Source organism: Papio anubis, chromosome 2 (assembly GCF_008728515.1).
Source record: "Papio anubis isolate 15944 chromosome 2, Panubis1.0, whole genome shotgun sequence".
Taxonomy (NCBI): domain Eukaryota; kingdom Metazoa; phylum Chordata; class Mammalia; order Primates; family Cercopithecidae; genus Papio; species Papio anubis.
The window spans coordinates 89,285,237-89,309,026 of NC_044977.1; the positions used below are offsets into that span (position 1 = coordinate 89,285,237).

At 39.8% G+C, this 23,790-nt stretch overlaps 1 protein-coding gene across 12 annotated transcripts in view; it reads right to left on the minus strand.

Annotated features, from left to right (window-relative positions):
* Positions 1 to 23,790, minus strand: part of DOCK3 (dedicator of cytokinesis 3) — a 669,732-nt gene that overhangs the window by 64,064 nt on the left and 581,878 nt on the right. For all 12 annotated transcript variants that reach the window (XM_031662807.1, XM_031662809.1, XM_031662806.1 and 9 more), the window contains 5 exons: positions 10,615 to 10,709; positions 8,876 to 8,951; positions 8,377 to 8,477; positions 8,053 to 8,111; positions 5,806 to 5,954 (listed from right to left, as the gene is read on the minus strand). In XM_031662807.1, the coding sequence (XP_031518667.1) occupies positions 5,806 to 5,954; positions 8,053 to 8,111; positions 8,377 to 8,477; positions 8,876 to 8,951; positions 10,615 to 10,709 (480 nt within the window). The remainder of the gene's footprint in view (positions 1 to 5,805; positions 5,955 to 8,052; positions 8,112 to 8,376; positions 8,478 to 8,875; positions 8,952 to 10,614; positions 10,710 to 23,790) is intronic.

A 23,790-nucleotide genomic window follows, 5' to 3' on the forward strand; every position in this document is an offset into this window, starting at 1 on the left:
GATCTCGTTGGGAGCTGCAGACCGGAGCTGTTCCTATTCGGCCATCTGGCCAGCCCTCTAACAATTTCATTTTTTAAGTTAAAAAAAGCCTACGTATTGAGAAGAAAAAGTCTAAAAATGACATAAACTGCCTCCTCTCCAAGTTCCTAACAATGGTAGGATTGTGTTAAAATTCTGCATTATAGCTATTGCATTTTTTAATTTTTTTGAGATGGAGTCTCGTTCTGTCGCCAGGATGAAGTGCAGTGGTGCAATCTCAGCTCACTGCAATCTTCACCTCCCGGGTTCAGGCGATTATACTGCCTCAGCCTCCCGAGTAGCTGGGACTACAGGCACACGCCACCACGCCCAGCTACTTTTTGTATTTTTAGTAGAGACGGGGTTTCACCATGTTGGCCAGGATGGTCTTGATCTCTTGACTTTGTGATCCACCTGCCTTGTCCTCCCAAAGTGCTGGGATTACAGGTGCAAGCCACCATGCCCAGCCCACTATTGCATTTAAAATTTTTCTACATTAAATAAATATTGTTCTATAATTAGAAAAAGTAGTTTTAGGCTGGTCAGTGTTAGTGATGGTGGAATGCAACCCAGCCCCATTTTCAGCTGACTCAGATGACCCACAGTGCAGCTCTGCAATGTCATCCACTTCTTGGTAAATTTTTTTTTTTTTTTTAATAATCAGGTGGTGTGCATTTTGCACATTTAGAAGGCACAAGTTGTGACAATACAGAAAAGTAACAGTTCCTGTTTTGTTTGAAGTTATTATTTCCCAAAGACCTGGAGGCATTAGAGTTACACACTCCCAAACTGATCTAATCTTAAATACTATTTACCCATGATAAAAAGAATCTATAAAAAACTTAGAGCTAGTATCATATTTATTTATTTGTTTAATAGGAGAAGCACATAAGGATAGTATCATATTCACTGGTAAAACACTGGTGAATACTTTCTTCTAAGAACAAAGCAAGTTTCTCATTGCTCTTATTTAACATCATCCTGGAGGTCCTAGCTGATGTGATATGGCAAGAAAAATAAGAGATCTATAGAGTAAAAGGGAAGAAATAAAACTCTCTTTTCTCAGATGACATGATTGTCTAAACAGAAAATCCCAAGGAATCTGCAAAAAAGCTTCCAGAACTAATAAGTAAATTTAGCAAGGGTACAGGATATAATGTCAATATATAAAAATCAATTGAATTTCTATATCCTAGAAACAAAAATAAAACAAAATTTAAAAATTGCAATTATTTACTTATTTATATAAACAAAGTGGAACATTTTAATTGAACTTTCTTAAAACTAATGGATCAAGTAGCAAAGCAGTAAGGCTACAGAAGTTCAAACAATATAATTAAGGAGCTTGAGCTACTAGATAAACATAAATTTTACTCCCTCACCCACAGAATACCCATTGTTTTCAAGTTAATGTAGAACAATTTTTTGAAATGCTGCATACTTGGCAATAAAGGGAGTCTAAAATTTGCTCAAGGAATCAGTATCAATCAGTTACATGGAATTATTTAGAAGAGCACCAAAAAACAGGAAATACATAAAAATCTAATAATATATGTGTAAGATCTCTATATAAAACACTGATGAAAGAAATAAAAGAACACCTAAATAAATGGAAAGATATACTGTTTTCATGGACTATTAAGACATCAATTCTTCCCAATTTTTTTAATTATATATAATTATATATATAAAATATATATAATTTTATATATATAAATAATTATATATATATTTATTTTATATATAATATATATATATTATTTTTTTTGAGACAGAGTCTTGCTCTGTTGCCCAGATTGGTGTACAGTGGTGCGACCTCAGCTCACTGCAACCTCCCTCTCCCGGGTTCAAGCAATTCTCCTGCCTCAGTCTCCTAAGTAGCTGGGATTACAGGCACCTGCCACCACTCCTGGTTAATTTTTATGTTTTTAGTAGAGATGGGGTTTCACTGTGTTGGCCAGGCTGCTCTCGAACTCCTGATTTCAAATGATCCGCCTGCCTTGGCCTCCCCAAGTGCTGGGATTGCAGGCATGAGCCACTGCGCCCGGCCCCCAATTTGATTTACAGAATCACTGCAATCCCAGTCAAAATCTCAGCAGGAATGTTATAGATATTGACACACTGATTCTAAAATTTATTTAAAAAAGGAAAAAGAATTAGACAGCTAACACAATACTTGAAAAAAAAAAGAACAAAGCTGGAAGATAGATTCATATCACCTAGTTTTAAGACTAACTATAAATCTACTATAATAAGGTAGTGTGGTATTGATGAAAGAATAAACATTGTTCTATGGAAAGACTAGAGTCTAGAAAGAGATTCACACAAATATAATTGATTTTTTAAAGTAGTTTTAAGTGACAATAATTATATGTATTTATGGAGTACAATATGATGTTTTGATATATGTATACATTGTGAAATGGTTAAATCAAGCTAATTAACTATCTGTCACCTCACCTAATTTTTTTTTTTTGCAATGAGAACATTTAAAGTCTACTCTTTTAGCAATTGTTAAATATACATTATTATTATTATTATTTTGAGATGGAGTCTCGCTCTATCACCTAGGCTGGAGTGCAGTGGTGCGATCTTGGCTCACTGCAACTTCCACCTCCCTGGGTACAAGCGATTCTCCTGCCTCAGCCTCCTGAGTAGCTGGGACTATAGGCACGTGGCACCAAGCCTGGCTAATTTGTGTACAATATATTATTATTAACTATAGTCACCATGTGGTGCAATAGCTCACTAAAGCTTATTTCTCCTAACTTTGAAACTTTGCATCCTTTGATGGTCAGTTGATTTTTTCTTTTTCTTTTTTTTAAGCCTCTCCTTATCCAAACCCATTTGTTTTTCTTTTTTTTTGGCGATTGATTTTTCACCAAAGCATAAAGACAGCTGAAGAAAGGATACTCTTTTCAACAAAAGGTGCTGGAATAATTGGACATCTTGTTGCAAAATAAAAAAAAGAACCTGCTCCATCCTTCATACCTTATACAGAAATCAACTCAAAATAGATCATAGATCTAAATTTAAAATGTAAAATTATAAAACTTCTAGAAGAAAATATAGGAGAAAAATTTTTGTGGCCCTATGTTAAGAAAAAGTTCTTGGGGTATGACCCCAAAAGCATGATCTATAAAAGAAAAACACTGACAAATTGGACTTCATAAAAATTAAAAACTTTTGTTCTAAGAAAGATATTGTTTAGTAAATCAAAAGATAAGCTAAAGATTTGCAGAAAATATCTGTAAATCATATGCTCAACAAAGGACTTACATACAGAATACATAAAGAACCCTAAAATTCAACAATAAGGAAAGCAACAACTCAAATGAAAATGAACAAAAGCTTTGAACTCATTTCACCAAAGAAATATAAGGATGGTAAATAAGCACATGAAAAGGTGCTCAACATCATTAGTCACTAGGGAAATAGAAATGAAAACCACTATGATATCAACTATACACCTATTAGAATGGCTAAAATAAATGAACAGATAATAGTAAGTACTGGTTAGTATGTGGAGCAATTGATTATATACTGCTGCTGGGACTTCAAAATGGTATAGCTATTTTAGAAAAGAGTTTGAGAACCTTTTTGAAAGCTAATTATACACTTGTCACAAGGCCCAACAATCCTATTCCTAAGTATTCACTCAAGAAAAATGAAAGCTTATATGCATACAAAAACCTGTAAAGAAATGTTTTTAGTAGCTTTATTTATAATTGACAAAAAAGGAAACAACCTAAATGTCTTTCTTTTTTTATTATTATACTTTAAGTTCTAGGGTACATGTGCAGAACGTGCAGGTTTGTTACATATGTATACATGTGTCATGTTGGTGTGCTGCACCCATTAACTTGTCATTTACATTAGCTGTATGTCCTAATGCTACCCCTCCCCCTTTCCCCCACCCCACGACAGGCCCTGGTGTGTGATGTTCCCCACCCTGTGTCCAAGTGTTCTCATTGTTCAATTCCCACCTGTGAGTGAGAACATATGGCATTTGGTTTTTTGTCCTTGTGATAGTTTGCTCAGAATGATGGTTTCCAGCTTTATCCATGTCCCCATAAAGGACATGAACTCATCCTTTTTTATGGCTGCATAGTATTCCATGGTGTATATGTGCCACATTTTCTTAATCCAGTCTATCATTGATGAACATTTGGGTTGGTTCCAAGTCTTTGCTATTGTGTATAGTGCCGCCATAAACATACGTGTGCATGTGTCTCTATAGCAGCATGATTTATAATCCTTTGGGTATATACTCAGGAATGGGATGGCTGGGTCAAATGGTATTTCTAGTTCTAGATCCTTGAGGAATCGCCACACTGTCTTCCACAATGGTTGAACTAGTTTACAGTCCCACCAACAGTGTAAAAGTGTTCCTATTTCTCCACATCCTCTCCAGCACCTGTTGTTTCCTGACTTTTTAATGATCACCATTCTAACTGGTGTGAGATGGTGTCTCATTGTAGTTTTGATGTGCCATCTCACACCAGTTATAACGGCGATTATTAAGAAGTCTAAATGTCTTTCAAATGGTGAATGAATGAACTAAATACTTCTCAGCATAGAAAAACTACTGATACATGCAGTAACATGGATGAATTTCTCAAAGCATTATGCTAAGTGAAAGGGGCCAGTCTCAAAAAGGTGCACTTTGTTTGATTCCATTTATATGACATTCTAGAAAAGGCACAACTATAGTGATGAAGAACAGACCTATGGTTGCATTTGTTAAGTATAGGGGAAGGGTTTGATTACAAATAGACAGCAAGATCGAATTTTTAAGTATTCAAAAACTCTTGATTGCAGTGGTGGTTACACGAGTATGCATTTGCCAAAACACATACAACGTAAATCAGAAAGAATACATTTTACTCTATGTAAATTTAAAAATAAATAAATATTTAAAAATTACTGCTTCCCTGGTCTACTTCTCACTGTTACAGTCACCTATTCTAAGACCACTGGTTCATCCTAGAATCACAGGCTCAGAAGGAGCTTAGTGGGGAACTGGTACAATTCCCAAGCCAATACAGAAAATTCCCCTAGAGGTGTCCTGGGAGCTTCTGCTTGAAGATCATCTGCTAAGAGAGAAAATCTCTATCTCCCAAAGCAGGCCTGCTTACAGTGGACAATTTTTGTTGTTAGCGAGTTATTTGTTTTATTAGCTAAAATTGGCTTCCTCACCAATAGCCCCTATTGGTCCTGGTACTATGCCCTAGAACTACAGATATAAAAGCAGGGGCCATGTCCTCCACCTTAGTGATGGCAAAAGAACTACACAGGAGGACAGCCTGAAGCCACTCAGTTGAAAACCAAGGGGCCTGTATCTCCTGGACCAACCTCCCTGTGCAGTAGTCTGTAAAATGCTGGGCTACCCTGAGCCATGAGAACTCAACTGGTCTGGGCTACTGCCCTAGAAATGCCTGGACTATACAGTGAAAATCCTCTGTAAAGGAATGACATCACACACTCCCAGGGCCCTATCCTGAATGAAACTGGGAGGCTACAGTCTCAATCATTCTCTCCTTGATCAGAAAGTTATAGTGATGTTCATTCTTTGCTGGCCTCATTATTTTCTGGCCTCCAATTTCATGAAGAAAATCCACAAATCAATTATGGCTAGCAAGTAAGGGAAAACCCTTGAACAGGATTCAAATAAGCCAAGCTACAGCCCATTCCCACTAGAATCATGGCTTGGTCATCTAGGCCACCTGCCTAAGCAGAAGGGATCCATTCCAGAGAATACCCTGAACACTGTGCCAGGTTTCTTACCTGTTTGAAGTTGCCATTTTTTCTCTGCTCCCAGTCCATCATATCATGAAAGATGGGAATCATGATATTCCGTACTTCTGGCTGTGGGACCAGTGTCACACCCAGAAAAGGACCAATCATTCCCGGAATAAAGTGGATCTTATGTTCACCTGAAAAACAAAACCCAAATTAGTTTATGCCTGCTTTGCTCCTTTCATGGAAGATTCCCAAATGGGGCCACAACACATGCTATAATCTATATTGGAAGCTTCCAAGAGCAAAGCAAGCTCTCCCCTATGGTTTTCTGAGATACTCCCCCTCAACTTTTTAGAGTTTATGGATAAAGTTGGCCTAGCCCAGTTAAAGTAAATGTGCAACAGTCACAAAACTGCTTTTCCAAAGAACTTCCTGACAGTCCCACAAACTACCTGAAAATCTCTCTGAGATGAAGGAACAGAGTTTGCTACTCTAGACAGAACAGGTTTCTGAGTAACCTATGAGTGTCAGATGGTCTATTCACAGTGTTTATTTAACAGGAAAAGCCTATATATTTCTGCTTAAATACAGTGCACTCCCCTTGGAGTTTCTAGCTGTAGCCCAGAGACATTTAAGTGATGAGGATATCCAGTCCCTGGTCTAGCCACCAGAGGCCTAATAAGTCCATGGACCCTTACACCGCCTATGTTCATCTATGCCAAAGAAGTCCTCCTCCTGAGCTAGCAGGAGCCTCCTGTACAGCCCTACCCTAAAAGGCTGGCTTAGAGATTCTCTCTTTACCCATCCTGAACTCCCTTTGTGTTCATATTGCATTTCTGATGGTACCATTACACCTACTTGGCTCAGCTCAACCCTCAACTTCCTTAATGAAGCATTTCCATAGTAAGTGCGTGATGTGGGTTTCCCTCTCACTGGCCTGCCATCTAGGGTATGTTACCAGAAGCCAGAGACAGTCCTGTGGATGGTGGGATAGGATTTTTCTCTTCCTTGCAATGGTAAAATGGAGTGAACCATTTTTCAGAGCTCTGCTCTCAGTCCTTCAGAGACTAAGGAGGAGATAAACTGTGGGTCTGTGCAATAAATGCTACAACCAAGTAAAACCATTTCTTGGGGACCAGAGAATGTCATTTCCACCAAAAGCAATGAGGCAGTAAAGGCTTTATCAGGCAAATATGGCATTAAAAAAATTTCCATTTTGAAAACCTGTCTAAGAAGCAAATGTTTAGCCCTGAAGCTGGTTCAGCATATTCCAATTTTGGTACATGGCACAGCAGCCAGTCTCTTGCATTCCTGGGAATTTCAGAGTCAACTTTGGGTTAAAATCCATTTCCAAACTGTGCTGGATACAGGGAACCAGAGTGCTGGAAAGTCATGCTTGGGGAAATGCATCCCCACTCATGAATAGAAGGCCCTCCCACTGGCAGAAATACCTCATATCTTGCTTGCTGCCTCTAGGTTTGTGGTGGGGATGGTTAACAGAGGACTGGAGATTTTATGACTATCATACCTATAGCTTCAAAGCCATGAGCTCAGCTGAAAGCAAACTTTATTTGAAATAATAATAGTTATCTAGCATCTTGACAGGCCACTCAGAACTCTACAATATCACAGGATGGCCCACTCAGTCACCAGGGCAACCCAGAAATTCTACCAAAAACACTGATCTGACAAATTTAGATTCAAAGCAGTGGCTATTTTCAAAGCTTTCAAAGCAGAAGCTGTGCAAAGAAGGAAAGCCAAAGCTGATCTCACTCAGAGGTTGCAGTTCTCTTCTCATATATTACTCCATGCAATTGGTGTCAAGTATCTGATCTGGATGCATGAATACCAGAGATCCAAGAAATGTTTCAATCTTTATTAAAATCAATGGCCACCTCTGCTCATGTACTGGGTATCTCCGATCTAAGCTTTTGAGCCTGCAACATCCAGACTGGGAAGTGAAGAGTATGGAGGATCTTACAGGCATGGGTTCTCAAATTGGAAAAAAACTACTACAGCCCTCCTCTTCTTTTTCTTTCTTTTGACTTTAGTTCCTAAAAAAGGGGATTTTGCACATATATTACTGAGGTCTTATTTCTCAGCCAAACTCTCCTTGCCAAGGGCTTTATGCACATGTGCTACACCATCCATCTGAGGTGTTATGTGAAAGATATGTAAGGATCTCTTGGGTCTGAATTAACATTCATAAAGCCTGGGAGATGTTATTAGTCTTGCTACTTTCTATTTGGCTATGCAATATATAGAAGGGAAGAATAGAGATAAAAAACATACCCAAATTCTGCCACATGCTGAACAGTTCATAAGCCATCATTACACGCATGTCCCCATACCTAAGAATAGTAACACAGGAGCCAACCGTTAGTGGGAGAAGGTTCAGGAAGATAGGGCTGCAAACCCATGAGGCTAGTACTTCAGTACTGTTTGTTTCTAATGCTTCCCAATGCGCTAAGCCATTGGGCTCTCGACTGAACTCCCACACCTGGCCCCTGGGAAACCACCCAGCTGAGAACCTGTGAACCTCTGAAGGAACTCTCATGGAAACATAGCCCTATTTGGCCAAGTGGTAATGAGATGAATATAAGACGTTTATCTTACTTATCTAGAATCTTCTTCCTTTTGACTGAGGTGATAATTTCTAGCTGAAGGCTTGGCTGATTTATGAATAGAACTGCCAGGCTAAAATAAGAATTCCACACCTAGAGAGACAGAGAAAGAGAAAACGTGACAGTCTAAGAACTCAATCTTGTAGGGAGAGTTACTAAATACATACATGTAGCATAGAACCCATTTTATAATCTTAAGATCCTCATTTTTTTTCCCTTTTAAATATCTTTGTGAACAGGAATTTGTTCTTCTTCTTTCCCCTCTTGACTCCTTCTGAAGCCAATTGTGTTGATTCTGGACTAGAAAGCATACTCATGGAAGTCTGGCTACCAACACTTTCAACAGGCGTACCCCAGGTCATATTCTAATCATCATCAGGCTTAGAAGCTGTTTGATACTATGAATCTATTAATAAAGCAAAAACAAGTGAGCTTGGTTTTGGCTTTCTAAGGTTATTGCAATAATACTGATGGATTTCAGGAGTGCCTACCTTAAAGTCAAAGTCAGTCTCTGTGAAATTCTTGTGCAGTGCAGAGGACAGGTACTGGACAGTAGTGACTATAATACTGCAGTAGGGAAACAAGGCATTGGCAGAATTAAAAGACTAACAATGGCATCTGATGGCTTGGCATCAGCTGTCTATAGCGTGTGTGCAAGCTTCTTGGGTACAACTTGTTCCCATGTAAGATGTGACTATAAAGGAAAGAGAAAATGGTACAAACTCTATAGAAAAAACTCTACAGAAAACCAGTCTTGGATAAATGCCCCACAGTTGGCAGGACAGCACGGGACGTCACTGGGTTCTAGACCTAGTTCTGCCATTACCTGGCCTTCATACTTCTCTCTGGGTCTCATTTTCCCTACCTATAAAAGGTGGTAGGAGTTCGATGGTTCTTTAAAGTTTCTCTCAGTTCAGAGTAGTTCTAGTATTTTGGGGACCTCTGGGTAATCAACAGATATTATTATCACTTTGTAGGACTTAGAACATAATTTTATTATTATACTGGATAACAGGGGTTTATATAGGTAATAAATCTTTGCTTTAATCATATACTATTATTTTCATCTATGTGTCATTTGAATTCAGCTCTTTTGGTCTAGCTTGAGTAATCACTCTCAATCTTAGCCTGGGCACACAGAAGGGACAATGGGAGGCTGTCCTGCTGGAACAAGAGAGTGAAATGGAGAGGAAGTCTAGTGGGACAGTAGGTTTCATTTTCATTACATAGGGCCTTGGCTACCTGACAAAGAGACTTATGTCTAACAGTGGCCACCTCTGCTTAGATGCAGAAGAACATGACAAAAACAGTGCATTAGAAACACTAGCCCACCACTAGAGGGGGTGAAAAATTTAAAAGGGTCACAGCTTTGAAAGAAAAAACTGCTCTTGCAGGACAGGCTGGGGAGCCTGAAGTGCTCTGAATGGAGTTAAGAGATAGAAACAAGAAGGATTCAAATGGAAAAGTCACTATGTGAGGAAGTAGCTGTGCAACTTTGTTTATAACCATCCTTCTATTCTTTATAAAACATTTGCATTTTGGAAAAAGTTACAGTGCGCTATAAAAGGTGTAAAGTGGAAAGACCATGCTAGTATCTTGTTAATATATCTAACAAATACTTTCATTATATTTTATATGTCAATATAAAAGACAGATCAGTGGGAGGAGGCAATGGGCTAGAGTGTATAGGCCAAGTAGCCTTCTTCTGAAGAGAGAGAGACCAGATGAGCCAGCCCCTTACCACATGCATCATTTGTCTGGTTTGCCAGGAGGAAGCACAGGCTAGAAATATAAATGAGGCAGTCAGGTTAGGGTTATCTTTAGAGTAAATTCTATGTCAGTAATCAGAAGTGGTCAGAGCCTTGCAGCCAGGTCTCAGGTGGGTAACTGGCACTGTCTATGGTAGACAACACAATTTAAATCGAGAAGGCGGCTTGGGACAATGCCTAAACCTACAGGGCAGCAGAGGCCAATGGGACACTAAGCAGGCCTTCCTCAAGGAAGAACCCTTCTCAGGATATTATATTTCACATCCTGAAAACTTCCTTCTCTATCCTTACTGTGCCATCATCTGCCAAGCACAAAAACGTTCTCATTTGCCCTCTCCTCTCTTTTCCCATGGTCCTGCCCTTCATTTGTCTTGCTCATGTGCTCCCTCTCTGAAACACACATACTCTTATTAGTCTGAGAACAGCTCAGTAATGCTGACACAGAGCCCTTCCATACTCACTTGCTTGTGAGCAGTCTCATTACCATCCAGTCCCGAGGGAACACACTCATCTTCATCAGGTTCCGGAACACACAAAAAATCTTCAGCAGAAATTCCTGACAGCAGAGGAAAGCTGATGTGAGATACCACCACCACAATATGCATCTCCTCAATAGGCCACTCCTGGCCACTAGATCATGAGAATGGGTGGGACCAGTGAGTTAGGTATGGTTCTCTCGGTGAGTTGTTTCTTAGATGGCTACATGAGAGTGAGTTCTGGGTACTCTCATAGGCCAGATGGGAGCAGACCCAAACTGGGCAGAACAGAGGTAGCTCTATTCCCACAATGCCCAAAGCAGCTCTATACCCACTCTATACCCACAAAGCCCAAAGCATGGGACAGACTAAGGTCTAGCCAAACTGGTGTCCGACTGAATCCATAGGCTTCATTTTCTGGGGCATGGCCCCTGAGCGTCTGATTATAAGAACATGCTTTTTTGGATATTAAGAACACAATGATGGGAGAGGCATTTTAGGAATGGCAGATCTCTGAAAATCTGCTTGTCCATGAAAGCAATGGGGTGGCTAACACTGGTTAACCAAAGGCTTGTGACAATCCAAGAAATGTTTATTCAATGATAATGGATGAATAATAACAATGAGCTTTGTTGAATTTTTAACCTGCACTATTCTCATCCCCTCCTACCTCCACAGTAGCCTTAAAAACAAGCTGCTGTAGAATCATGAAAGTCATGAAACACCAGCAGCCCAGCAGCCATTAGAAGGGAGAGAATGGTTTTGGAACTCCTACAAAAAGTTCTGACCCACAGAATTGTTATTATTTGATCTGTTTGGCAGCTTCTTGGAAAAACTCCATTCATAGGGCTTGTCTTAATTTAACCTGACTCAGAGCTCACTCAAGTGAGGAAAACTCTATACCCAAGGCATTTATTGGAGCAAAACAAAAAACAAAAAAACGTATAATTTAACATCCCAGCTGCATGAAGCAGCCATGTCATTTGAGGCAAACAAGAGAACGACTAAAAAAAAATTATATAAGGAAAATCTGAGGAATGAAATATCTGTAGGGGGCCTTGAAAAGCTCTGACATATTCCTGGGAATCTAGAAGGCCACACATGTATACAGGGCTGTGCAAATTCCTAGAGAAGGCCTGAGAAGGTATAATCTCTCACCAGTGCTGACCTTGAGGCTCTGGGTAAGCAGGAAGTGAAGGCTATGGCTGAACTGAAAAGTGCTGGAGCAATGACAGTGAGCCTCAACACATACATATAAAAACCCCCTTAAAAATGTGGAGAGTTATTGATTTAAGGCATTTAAGAATATCTCTGTTTAGTTATTAGCTGATCATTAACTAACTGCATGGAGACTTTAGTGACTGCATATAATTAAAAAATACAGATATTAAAGAATGGGTCCAAGAATGGTGGCTCACACCTGTAATCCCAGTGCTTTGGGAGGCTGAGGCAAGAGGATCACTTGAGGCCAGGAGTTTGAGACCAGTTTGGGAAACATAGCAAGATCCCTGTCTTCACAAAAAATTAAAAAATTAGCTGCATGTGGTGGTGCATGTCTGTAGTCCAAGCTACTCAGGAGGTTGAGGTAGGAGGATTTCTCGAGCCCAGGCAAGGTTGTAGTGAGCTATGATCACATCAGTATGCTATGGCCTGAGCAATACAGCAAGACCCTGTCTAAAAAAACCCCAAAAAGCAATGAGTCCAATAATATTACTAAAAAAAGAAACAAGCATCATCAACAACATAAAACAATAAAAAGCAACAATAACAAACCCTGGGGATGTGGGGAAGGGATCTGATTTCCAGAGTTGCCAAATTATTTAAAATGTCCAGTTTTCAACAAAATATCATAAGATATAAAAAAACAGGAAAGTATGGCCCATACACAGGCAAAAAGAAGTTAATAAAAACTTTTCCTGAGGTAGCTCAAATATTGGACTTGCTTGGAAAATACTTTAAACAAAGAACTGAAGGAAATCACACTTAAAGAATTAAAGGAAAGTGTAAGAACAATGACTCACCAAATAAGAGGATACCAACAAAAAGGGTAGAAATTACTTAAAGTACACCAAATATAAATTCTAGGACTGAAGAATACAATAACTGAAATGAAAAATTCACTAAAGGGGCTCAGCAGCGGATCTGAGCTAGCAGAAGGATTAGCAAATTTGAAGCCGAGTTAACTGAGATTACCTCAAGTAAGAAAAACAAAAAGAAAAAAGAATGAAGACAAATGAACAGAGCCTCAGATATCTGTGGGGCATCATTAAGGGTATAAACATACACATAGTGGTAGTGCCAGAAGGAAGAGAGAAAGAGAAATGGGAAGAAATAATGGGGAAAAACTTTCCAAAATTGATGAAAAAGTCTTCACACAGCCAAGAAGCTCAACAAACTCTACATGGGATAAAATCAAAGAGATTCACATATAGTCACATTAGAATCAAAAGTGTCAAAAGCCAAAAATAAAGAGAATCTTGAAAGCAACAAGAGAAAAACAACAAATAACCCTCAATAATATTAACAGGTGACACCATCAGATATAATGGAGGCCAGAAGGCAGACAGCAGAAATATTCAAAGTCTGAAATGAAAGACCATCAACAAAGAATCCTACAGCCAGCAAAACTACCATTCAAAACTAAAGAAACTGCAAAGCACAGTGGCTTATGTCTGTAATCCTAGCACTCTGAGAGGCTGAGACAGGAGGACTGCTTGAGCCCAGGAACTTGATACCAGCCTGAGCAACATAGTGAGACTCCATCTCTACAACAATAAATTAAAAAAAGAGAAAAAAAAAACTAGCTGGTGGTGTGCACATGTAGTCCCAACGACTTGGGAGGCTGAGGTGGGAGAATCCCTTGAGCCTGGGAAGACTGAGGTGGCAGTGAGCTATGATTGTGCCACAGCACCCCAGCCTGTGTGACAGAGCAAGACCCTGTCTCAAAAAAAAAAAAAAAGAAGAAATCAAGGCAGCCATCACTGCAGCTGCCTGCTGTCTAAGACAACTGAGCTCCTGAGGGGGAGGGGAGGCTGTCATCACTATGGCTGCCTGCTGCCTAAGACAAATGAGCTCCCCAGGAGAGGGGCAGCAGGCATCACTATGGCTGCCTGCTACCTTATAAGTACCACATGCTAACCAATTGTGCCACTGGAGCCACTGCCTGCTACCTAAGATGATTGACTCCCTAGGGGAGGGGCAGCAGCCATCACTGTAGCTCCAGTCTGCGGTTTTCCCCCTGCTGGTGCTGGGGAGACTGGATGGTTTGGACCCAAACTGCCACACTGGCTGTGGCAGACTGTGGCCAGACTGCCACTTTAGGTCGGACCCTGAACCATTCTTCTTCATTGGGTGGGGCCTCCCCGCAGGAATTTCAGCAACTCCAGCCAGGGGTTTAGGGACAGAACTTTGATCTCCCTGGGACTGAGGGGTGGCCATGGTCTCCATGGATCAGCAGACTTAGTCTTTCCTCCGCTAGCTCTGAGGAATCCAGGCAGCCCAGACAAGTGGGACTCCCCCGCAGCACAGCACACCCCCTCTGCCAAGGGGCAGCCAGAGTGCTTCATTAGGTGGGTCCCAGATCCCATGCCCCCTGACTGGATGAGACCCTCCAATAAGGGTTGCCAGACACCTTATACAGGAGCATTCCCACTGGCATCAGGTCAGTGCCTCTCAGGGACAGAGATCTCAGAGGAAGAAGCAGGCAGCTATCTTTGCTGTTCTGCAGTCTCCTCAGGTGACACCTCTGGGTGTGGGAGAGACCCAGGTGAATAGGGTCTGGAGTGAACCCTCAGCAAACCACAGCAGCCCTACAAAAAGGGGTCTGATTATTGAAACAAAAACAAACAGAAAGCAACAACAACAGCATCAACAAAAAAGTCCCCACAAAAACCCCACCCAAAGATCAGCAGCCTCAAAGATTGAAGCTAGACAAACTCATGAAGATGAGAAAGAATCAGTGAAAAAACACTGAAAACTCAAAAAGGCAGAGTGCCTCTTCTCCAAATGATTGCAATACCTGGGCAGAGGCTGAGATGAATGATTTGACAGAAGTAGGCTTCAGAAGGTGGGTAATAACAAACTTCACTGAGCTAAAACAGCATGTTCTAACTCAATGCAAAGAAGCTAAAAACCATGATAAAACATTACAGGAACTGTTAACCAGGATAGCCAGGTTAGAGAGGAACATAAATTACCTCATGGAGCTGAAAATTCAACATGAGAACTTCATAGTGTAAACACAAGTATCAATAACTGAATAGACCAAGCAGAGAAAAGAATTTCAGAGCTTGAAGACTATCTTGCTGAAATAAGGCAGACAAGATTAGAGAAAAAAAAATGAAAAGGAATAAACAAAACCTACAAGAATATGTAAAAAGACTGAACCTATGACTGATGGGGGTACCTGAAAGAGACAGGGAGGACAGAACCAAGTTGAAAAACATACTTCAGGGTATCACCCAGGAGAACTTCCCCAACCTAACAAGACAGGCCAACATTCAAATTCAGGAAATCCAGAGAACCTCAGTAAGATACTCCATGAGAAGATCAACCCCAAGACACATCATCATCAGATTCTCCAAGGCCGAAATGAAGGAAAAAATGTTAAGGGCAGCCAGAGAGAAAGGCCAGGTTACCTACAAAGGGAACCCCATCAGACCTTTCAGCAGAAACCCTATAAGCCAGAAGAGATTGGGGGCCAATATTCAACATTCTTAAAGAAAAGAATTTTCAGCCCAGAGTTTCGTATCTGGCCAAACTAAGCTTCGTAAGTGAAGGAGAAATAAAATCATTTTCAGACAACCAAATGAGGAGGGAATTTGTCACCACCAGGCCTGCCTTGCAAGAACTCCTGAATGAAGCACTAAATATGGAAGGAAAACCATTACTAGTCACTGCAAAAAAAAGTACAAAGGCCAATGACACTATGAAGCAACTACATCAACAAGTGTGCAAAATAATCAGCTAGCATCATGATAACAGAATCAAATTCACACATAACAATATTAACTGTAAATGTAAATAGGCTAAATGCCCCCAATTAAAAGACACAGAATGGCAAACTGTATAAAGAGTCAAGACCCACTGGTGTGCTGTATTCAAGAGACCCATCTCATGTGCGAAGACACACATAGGCTCAAAATAAAAGAATGGAGGAAAACTTACCAAGCAAATGGAAAGCAGAAAAAAGCAGGGATTGCAATCCTAGTTTCTGACAAAACAGACTTTAAACCAACAAAGATAAAAAAAGATAAAGAAGGGCATCACACAATGGTAAAGGGATCAATGCAACAAGAAGGGCTATCGTAAATATATATGCATCCAATACAGAAGCACCTAGATTGATAAAACAAGTTGTTAAAGACCTATAAAGAGACTTAGACTCCCACACACAATAATAGTGGGAGACTTTAACACTCCACTGTCAATATTAGAAAGATTACTGAGACAACGCCGGGCGCGGTGGCTCACGCCTGTAATCCCAGCACTTTGGGAGGCCGAGACGGGCCGATCATGAGGTCAGGAGATCGAGACTATCCTGACTAACACGATGAAACCCCGTCTCTACTAAAAAATACAAAAAACTAGCCGAGCGAGGTGGCGGGCGCCTGTAGTCCCAGCTACTCGGGAGGCTGAGGCTGGAGAATGGCGTAAACTCGGGAGGCGGAGCTTGCAGTGAGCCGAGATCCGGCCACTGTACTCCAGCCTGGGTGACAGAGCGAGACTCCGTCTCAAAAAAAAAAAAAAAGAAAAGAAAAAAGAAAGATCACTGAGACAGAAAATTAACAAGGATATTCAGGATTTGAACGCAGCTCTGGATCTGATAGGTATCTACAGAACTCTCCACCCAAAAACAACAGAATATACATTCTTCTCGGCACTACATGGCACTTACTCTAAAATCAATCACATAATTGGAAGTAAAACACTTCTCAGTGAATGCAAAAGAAATGAAATGATAACAAACAGGATCTCAGAACACAGTGCTATCAAATTAGAACTCAAGATTAAGAAACTCACTCAAAATCACACAACTACATGGAAATTGAACAACCTGCTCCTGAATGACTCCTGGGTAAATAATGAAAGTAAGGCAGAAATCAGGTTATTTAAAACCAAAATCAAGAAGTTATTTGAAACCAATGGGAACAAAGAGATAATGTACCAGAATCTCTGGGATGCAGCTAAAATAGTTTAAAGAGGGAAATTTATAGTACTAAATGCCCACATCACAAAGCTAGAAAGATCTCAAATAAATCTTTCTAATATCACAACTAAAGAACTAGAGAACCAAGGGCAAACAAACCAAAAGCTAGCAGAAGACAAGAAGTAACCAAGATGAGAGCAGAACTAAAGGAGAGAGTGACATGAAAAAGCCTTCAAAAAAATCAATGAATCCAGGAGCTGGCTTTTTGAAAAAATTAGTAACATAAATGGACTGCTAGTTAGATTAATAAAGAAGAAAAGAGAGAAGAATCAAATAGACACAATAAAAATGATAAAGGGGATATCACCACTATTCCTACAGAAATACAAACAACTATCAGAGAATACTATAAACACCTTTAGGCATGTAAATTAGAAAATCTAGAAGAAATGGATAAATTCCTTGACATGTACAGCCTCCCAAGACTAAACCAGGAAGAAGTTGAATCCCTGAACACACCAACAACAAGCTCTGAAATTGAGGCAGTAATAAATAGCCTACTAACCAAAAAAGCCCAGGACCAGATGGATTCACAGCTGAATTCTACTAGAGGTACAAAGAGGAGTTGGTACCATTTCTTCTGTAATTATTCCAAACAATTGAAAAGGATGGACTTCTCCCTAACTCATTTTATGAGGCCGGCATCATCCTGATACCAAAACCTGGTAGAGATACAATAAGAAAAAGAAAACGTCAGGCCAATATTCATGATGAACATTGGTGCAAAAGTCCTCCATAGAATATTGGCAAACCAAATCCAGCAGCACATCAAATAGCTTATCTACCATGATCAAGTTGGCTTCATCCCTGGGATGTAAGGCTGGTTCAACATCTGCAAATCAATAAAGGTAATTCAGCACATAAACAGAGCAAAAGATAAAAACATGATTATCTCAATAGATGCAGAAAAGACCTTTGATAAAATTCAACATCCTTTCATGATAAAAACTCTCAATCAACTAGGTGTTGATGGAACATATCTCAAAATAATAAGTGGCATTTATGACAAACCCACAGCCAATATCATACTGAATGGGCAAAAGCTGGAAGCATTCCCCTTAAAAACTGGCATAAGACAAGGATGCCCTCTCTCACCACTCCTATTCAACACAGTACTGGAAGTTCTGGCCAGGGAAGTCAGGAAAGAGAAAGAAATAAAGGGTATTCCAATAAGAAGTGAAGAAGTCAAACTGTCTCTCTTTGCAGATAACATGATCCTATATCTAGAAAACCCCATTGTCTCAGTCTAAAAGCTTATTAAGCTGATAAGCAACTTCAGCAAAGTCTCAGGATACAAAATCAATGTGCAAAAATCACAAGCATTCATATACACCCAAGGGGAGAGCCAAATCATGAATGAATTCCCATTCACAACTTCTACAAAGAGAATAAAATACCTAGGAATACAGCTAACAAGAGAAGTGAAGGACTTCTTCAAGAAGAACTACAAACCACTGCTCAGGAAATCAGAGAGGACACAAACAAATGGAAAAACATTCCATGGTCATGGATAGGAAGAATCAATATTGTGAAAACGGCCACACTGCCCAAAGTAATTTATAGATTCAATGCTATTACCATTAAACTACCATTGACATTCTTCACAGAATTAGAAAAAACTACTTTAAAATTAATATGGAACCAAAAAAGAGCCCATATAGCCAAGACAATCCTAAGCAAAGAGAACAAAACTGTAGACATCACACTACCTGACTTCAAATTATATTACAAGGCTACAGTAACCAAAACTACACGGTAGTGGTACCAAAACAGACACATAGACCAATGCAACAGAATAGAGATCTCAGAAATAAGACTGCATACCTACAACCATATGATCGTCAACAAACTTGACAAAAACAAGCAACAGGGAAAGGATTCCCTATTTAATAAATGGTGCTGGGAATACTGGCTAGCCATATGCAGAAAATTAAAGCTGGATGCCTTCCTTACACTTTATATGGAAATTAACTGAAGATGGATCAAAGACTTAAATGTCAAACCCAAAACTATAAAAACCCTAGAAGAAAATCTAGGCAATACTATTCAGGACATAGGCACCAGCAAAGATTTTATGATAAAAACTTCAAAAGCAATTTCATCAAAAGCAAAAACTGACAAATGGGATCTAATTAAACGAAAGAGTTTCTTCAGAGCAAAAGAAACTAACATCAGAGTAAACAGACAACCTATAGAATGGGAGAAAATTTCTGCAATCTATCCATCTGACAAAGGTCTAATATCCAGAATCTACAAATAACTTAAACAAACTTAAAGAAAAAAACAACCCCATTAAAAAGTGGGCAAAGGAGATGAACAGACACTTCTCAAAAGAAGACATTTATGCGGCCCATAAACATGAAAAAAAGCTCAACATCACTGATCATTACAGAAATGCAAATGAAAACCACAATGATATAGCATCTCATGCCAGTCAGAATGACAATTATTTAAAAAGCCAAGAAACAACAGATGCTGGTGAGGCTGTGGAGAAATGGGAATGCTTTTACACTGTTGGTGGGAATGTAGATTAGTTCAACCATTGTGGAAGACAGTGTGGCGATTCCTCAAAGACCTAGAAGCAGAAATACCATTTGGCCCAGCAACCCTATTACTGGGTATGTACCCAAAGGATTATAAATCATTCTATAACAAAGATACATGCATGTGTATGTTCACTGCAGTACTGTTCACAATAGCAAAGACATGGAATCAACCTAAATGCCCATCAATGATAGACTGGATAAAGAAAATGGGTTACATATACACCATGGAATACTATGCAGCCATAAAAAGGAATGAAATCATGTCCTTTGCAGGGACATGGATAGAGCTGGAAGCCATTATCCTCAGCAAACTAACACAGGAACAGAAAACCAAATACTGTTATGTTCTAACTTATAAGTGGGAGCTGAACAATGAGATCATATGGACACAGGGAGGAAAACAACACAGACTGGAGCTTGTCGGGGAGTGAGGTGGAGGGAAGGAGAGCATTAGGAAAAATAGCTAATGCATGCTGGGCTTAATACCTAGGTAATGGGTTGATAGGTGCAGGAAACCACCATGGCACACATTTACCTATGTAACAAACATGTACATCCTGCACATATACCCTAGAACTTAAAATTAAAATTAAAATTAAAAAAAAATGGTTTCTTGAAAAGATCAACAAGATGCACAAACTTTTAGTTGCCTTGACCAAGAAAGAAAAAAAGAACTCAAATTAGTAAAATTAGGAACAAAAGAAGTAACATCGTTACCAACGTTATAAAATCAGAAAGGATTACATGGTTCTACTATGAACAAATGCATGCCAACAAATTATATAACCTAGATGAAATTGACAAATTCTTAGGAAGTTACAAGCCACCAAAGTTCATTCATGAAGAAACAGAAAATCTGAGTACACCTATTCACAAGTGAAAGATCAAATAATTAAAAACGTTTTCACAAAGAAAATTCTAGGACAAGATGGTTTCACTACTAAAATCTATGAAATGTTTAAATAATTAATACCAGTATTTGTCTTCTTCATTATATCTACTCTCTTTTTTTTTTTTTTTTGAGATGGGGTCTTATTCTGTTGCCCAGGCTGGAATGCAATGGCACAATCATAGTTCACTGTAGCATCAACTCCTGAACTCAAGGGATCCTCCTGCCTCAGTCTCTTGACTAAAGAAAGTCTCAACAAATTTAGCTGGGACTAAACTGGGACTACAGGCATGCACCACCACACTCACCTAACTAAAAAAAAGAATTTTTTTTTTTTTGGTAAAGACAGGGTCTTGCTCTATTGCCCAGGCTTGTCTCCGACTCCTGACTTAATGCCTCCTGACTTGACTTCCCAAAGTGCTAGATTACAGGTATGAGCCACCATGTCTGACCTGTTATATCTACTCTCAGTGTGAAGTGCTATCTTGCGGATTTAATTTGCATTTCCTTAATGAGTAATAACGTGGAGTATCTTTTCTTGTGCGTACTGGCTATGTGTCTGTCTTCTCTGGGGAAATGTCTATTCAAATCCTTTGCCCATTCTTAAACTGGGTTTTTATCTTTGAGTAGTAGGTGTCTTTCTGAATACATTCTAGACCACAAGGTGTTTACTAGATGTATGTTTTGCAAATATTTTCTCCCATTCTGTGGGTTATCTTGATGGTAGCCTTTGAAGCACAAAAATTTTTAACTTTGATGAAATCTAACCCTATTTATAAATTTTGTTTGCACTTTAGTGTTACATCTATGAAACCACGGCTTAACACAACAAGATATACTACTATGTTTTCTTCCAACAGTTTCATAGTTTTAGCTCTTACATTTAGGTCTAAAATCCATTCCAAGTTAATTAATTTTGTATGTAGTATAAGGTAGAGGTGCAATATCATTCTTTTACATGTGGACTTTTTTTTTTTTTTGAGACAGAGTCTTGCTCTATCTCCCAGGCTGGAATGCAGTAGCATGATCTCGCCTCACTGCAACCTCTGCCTCCTGGATTCAAGCGATTCTCATGCCTCAGCCTCCTGAGTAGCTGGGATTACAGGTGCCTGCCACCATGCCTGGCTAATTTTTAAAGTTTTAGTAAAGACGGGGTTTCCCCATGTTGGCCAGAGTGGTCTTGAACTCCTGACCTCAGGTGATCTGCCTGCCTCGGCCTCCCAAAGTGCTGGGATTACAGGCGTGAGCCACTGCACCTGGCCCTACATGTGGATATTAAGTTGTCCCAGAACCATTTGTTGAAAAGACACTTCTTTCCTTACAGAATTACTTTGGCATTATTATAAAAAATCAATTTACTTTGGGAGGTCAAGGCGGGCAGATCACGAGGTCAGGAGATCAAGACCTTCCGGGCTAACACCGTGAAACCTCGTCTCTACTAAAAATATAAAAACATAGGTGGCCGGGGGCAGTGGCTCACGCCTGTAATCCCAGCACTTTGGGAGGCCGAGGCGAGTGGATCACGAGGTCAGGAGATGAAGATCATCCTGGTTAACAAGGTGAAATCCCATCTCTACTAAAAATATAAAAAATTAGCCAGTTATGGTGGCGGGTGCCTGTAGTCCCAGGTACTCGGGAGGCTGGGGCAGGAGAACGGCGTCAACCCAGGAGGCGGAGCTTGCAGTGAGCCGAGATAGCACCACTGCACTTCAGCTTGGGTGACAGAGTGAGACTCCGTCTCAAAAAAAAAAAAAAAAAAAAATCAATTTAAATAAGAGTTTATTTTTGGACTCTTCAGTTTTGTTGATCTATGTATCTATCTTTATGTCAGTACAAATCTTGATTACTGTTACTTTGCAGTAAGTTTTGAAAATGGGAAGTGTGAATCTTTCAATTTTGTTCTTTTTCCAGATTGTTTTGGCTGAGTCCCCAATATTTCCACATGAATTGAAGGCTCAGACTGCCAATCTCTGCAAAAATAAAGCTGGAACTTCTTTTTTATTCATTTTGATGATATTGTAACTGGAATTTTAATCTTAATTTCATTTTTTGGATCATTTATTGCTAGTGTATAGAACTATAGAGTTTTGGATATTGATCTTATGTCCTGAAATCTTGAACTTGTTTGTAACTTTTGATAATTTTCTTGTAGATGCCTTAGAATTTTCTGTACATAAAATCAAGTTAGCTTGAGCAACATAGTGAGACTCCATCTCTTAAAAAAATTTAAAAAGTTAGCCAGGCATAGTTGTGAGTGCCTGTAGTTCCAGCTACTTGGGAGGCTGAGGCAGGAGGATCACTTGAGCCCAGGAATTTGAGGCTGCAGTGAGCTATGATCATGCCACTGTACTCTAGCCTGGATGACAGAATGAGACCTCGCCTCCTAAAAAAAAGAATCAGAGGCCGGGCGCGGTGGCTCAAGCCTGTAATCCCAGCACTTTGGGAGGCCGAGGCGGGTGGATCACGAGGTCAGGAGATAGAGACCATCCTGGCTAACATGGTGAAACCCCGTCTCTACTAAAAATACAAAAAACTAGCCGGGCGTGGTGGCGGGCGCCTGTAGTCCCAGCTACTCGGAGGCTGAGGCAGGAGAATGGCGTGAACCTGGGAGGCGGAGCTTGCAGTGAGCCGAGATCGCGCCACTGCACTCCAGCCTGGGTGACACAGCGTGAGACTCCATCTCAAAAAAAAAAAAAAAAAAAAAAAAAAGAATCAGGTCATCTGTGAATAGAGATAGTTTCACTTCTTCCTTTCTAACCTGAAGGGTTACTCCCCACCCCACAATGCCTTATTGCCCCAGCTAGACTCTCCAGTATAATAAATAAAAATGGCTAGAGCACACATCTTGCCTTTGTTCCTGATCTTAGGGGAAATAAATTAATCTTTTGTTATGAAGTATGATGTTAGGTGTGTGCTTTTCGTAGATGCCCTTTATAAGGCTGAAGAAGTTTGCCTCTATTTTTAGTTCAGTTATTACAAAATATCAAAATTGTTGGCACTTTTTTAGTGCTTTTTCTACATTTGCTCTGGTTTGGATATGTCCCCTCCAAACCTCATGTTGAAATCTCATCCCCAATGTTGGAGATAGAACATAATGGGAGGTGTTTGGGCCATGGGGTGGATCCATCAAGAATAGATAAATGCCTTCCCTTGGGGGAAAAGTGAGCTCTCACTCTATTAGTTCCCATGACAGCTGGTTGTTAAGGAGAGCCTGGCACCTTCCCCCTCTTTCTTGCTTTCTCTCTCACCATGATATCTCTGCACATACTGGCTCCCCTTCACCTTCTGCCATGAGTGGAAGCAGCCTGAGGCTTTCACCAGAGATCCAGTCTTAAACTTTTTCAGACATTAGAATTGTAAGCCAAACAAACCCGTTTTCTTTATAAACTAATCAGCCTCAGGTATTCCTTTATAGAAACACAAAACGGACTAAGACAACACTCACTGAGACGATCATGTGGTTTTGTCCTTTATACCATTTAAGGGTGTATTACACTGATTTTCTTATTAAAAATTTT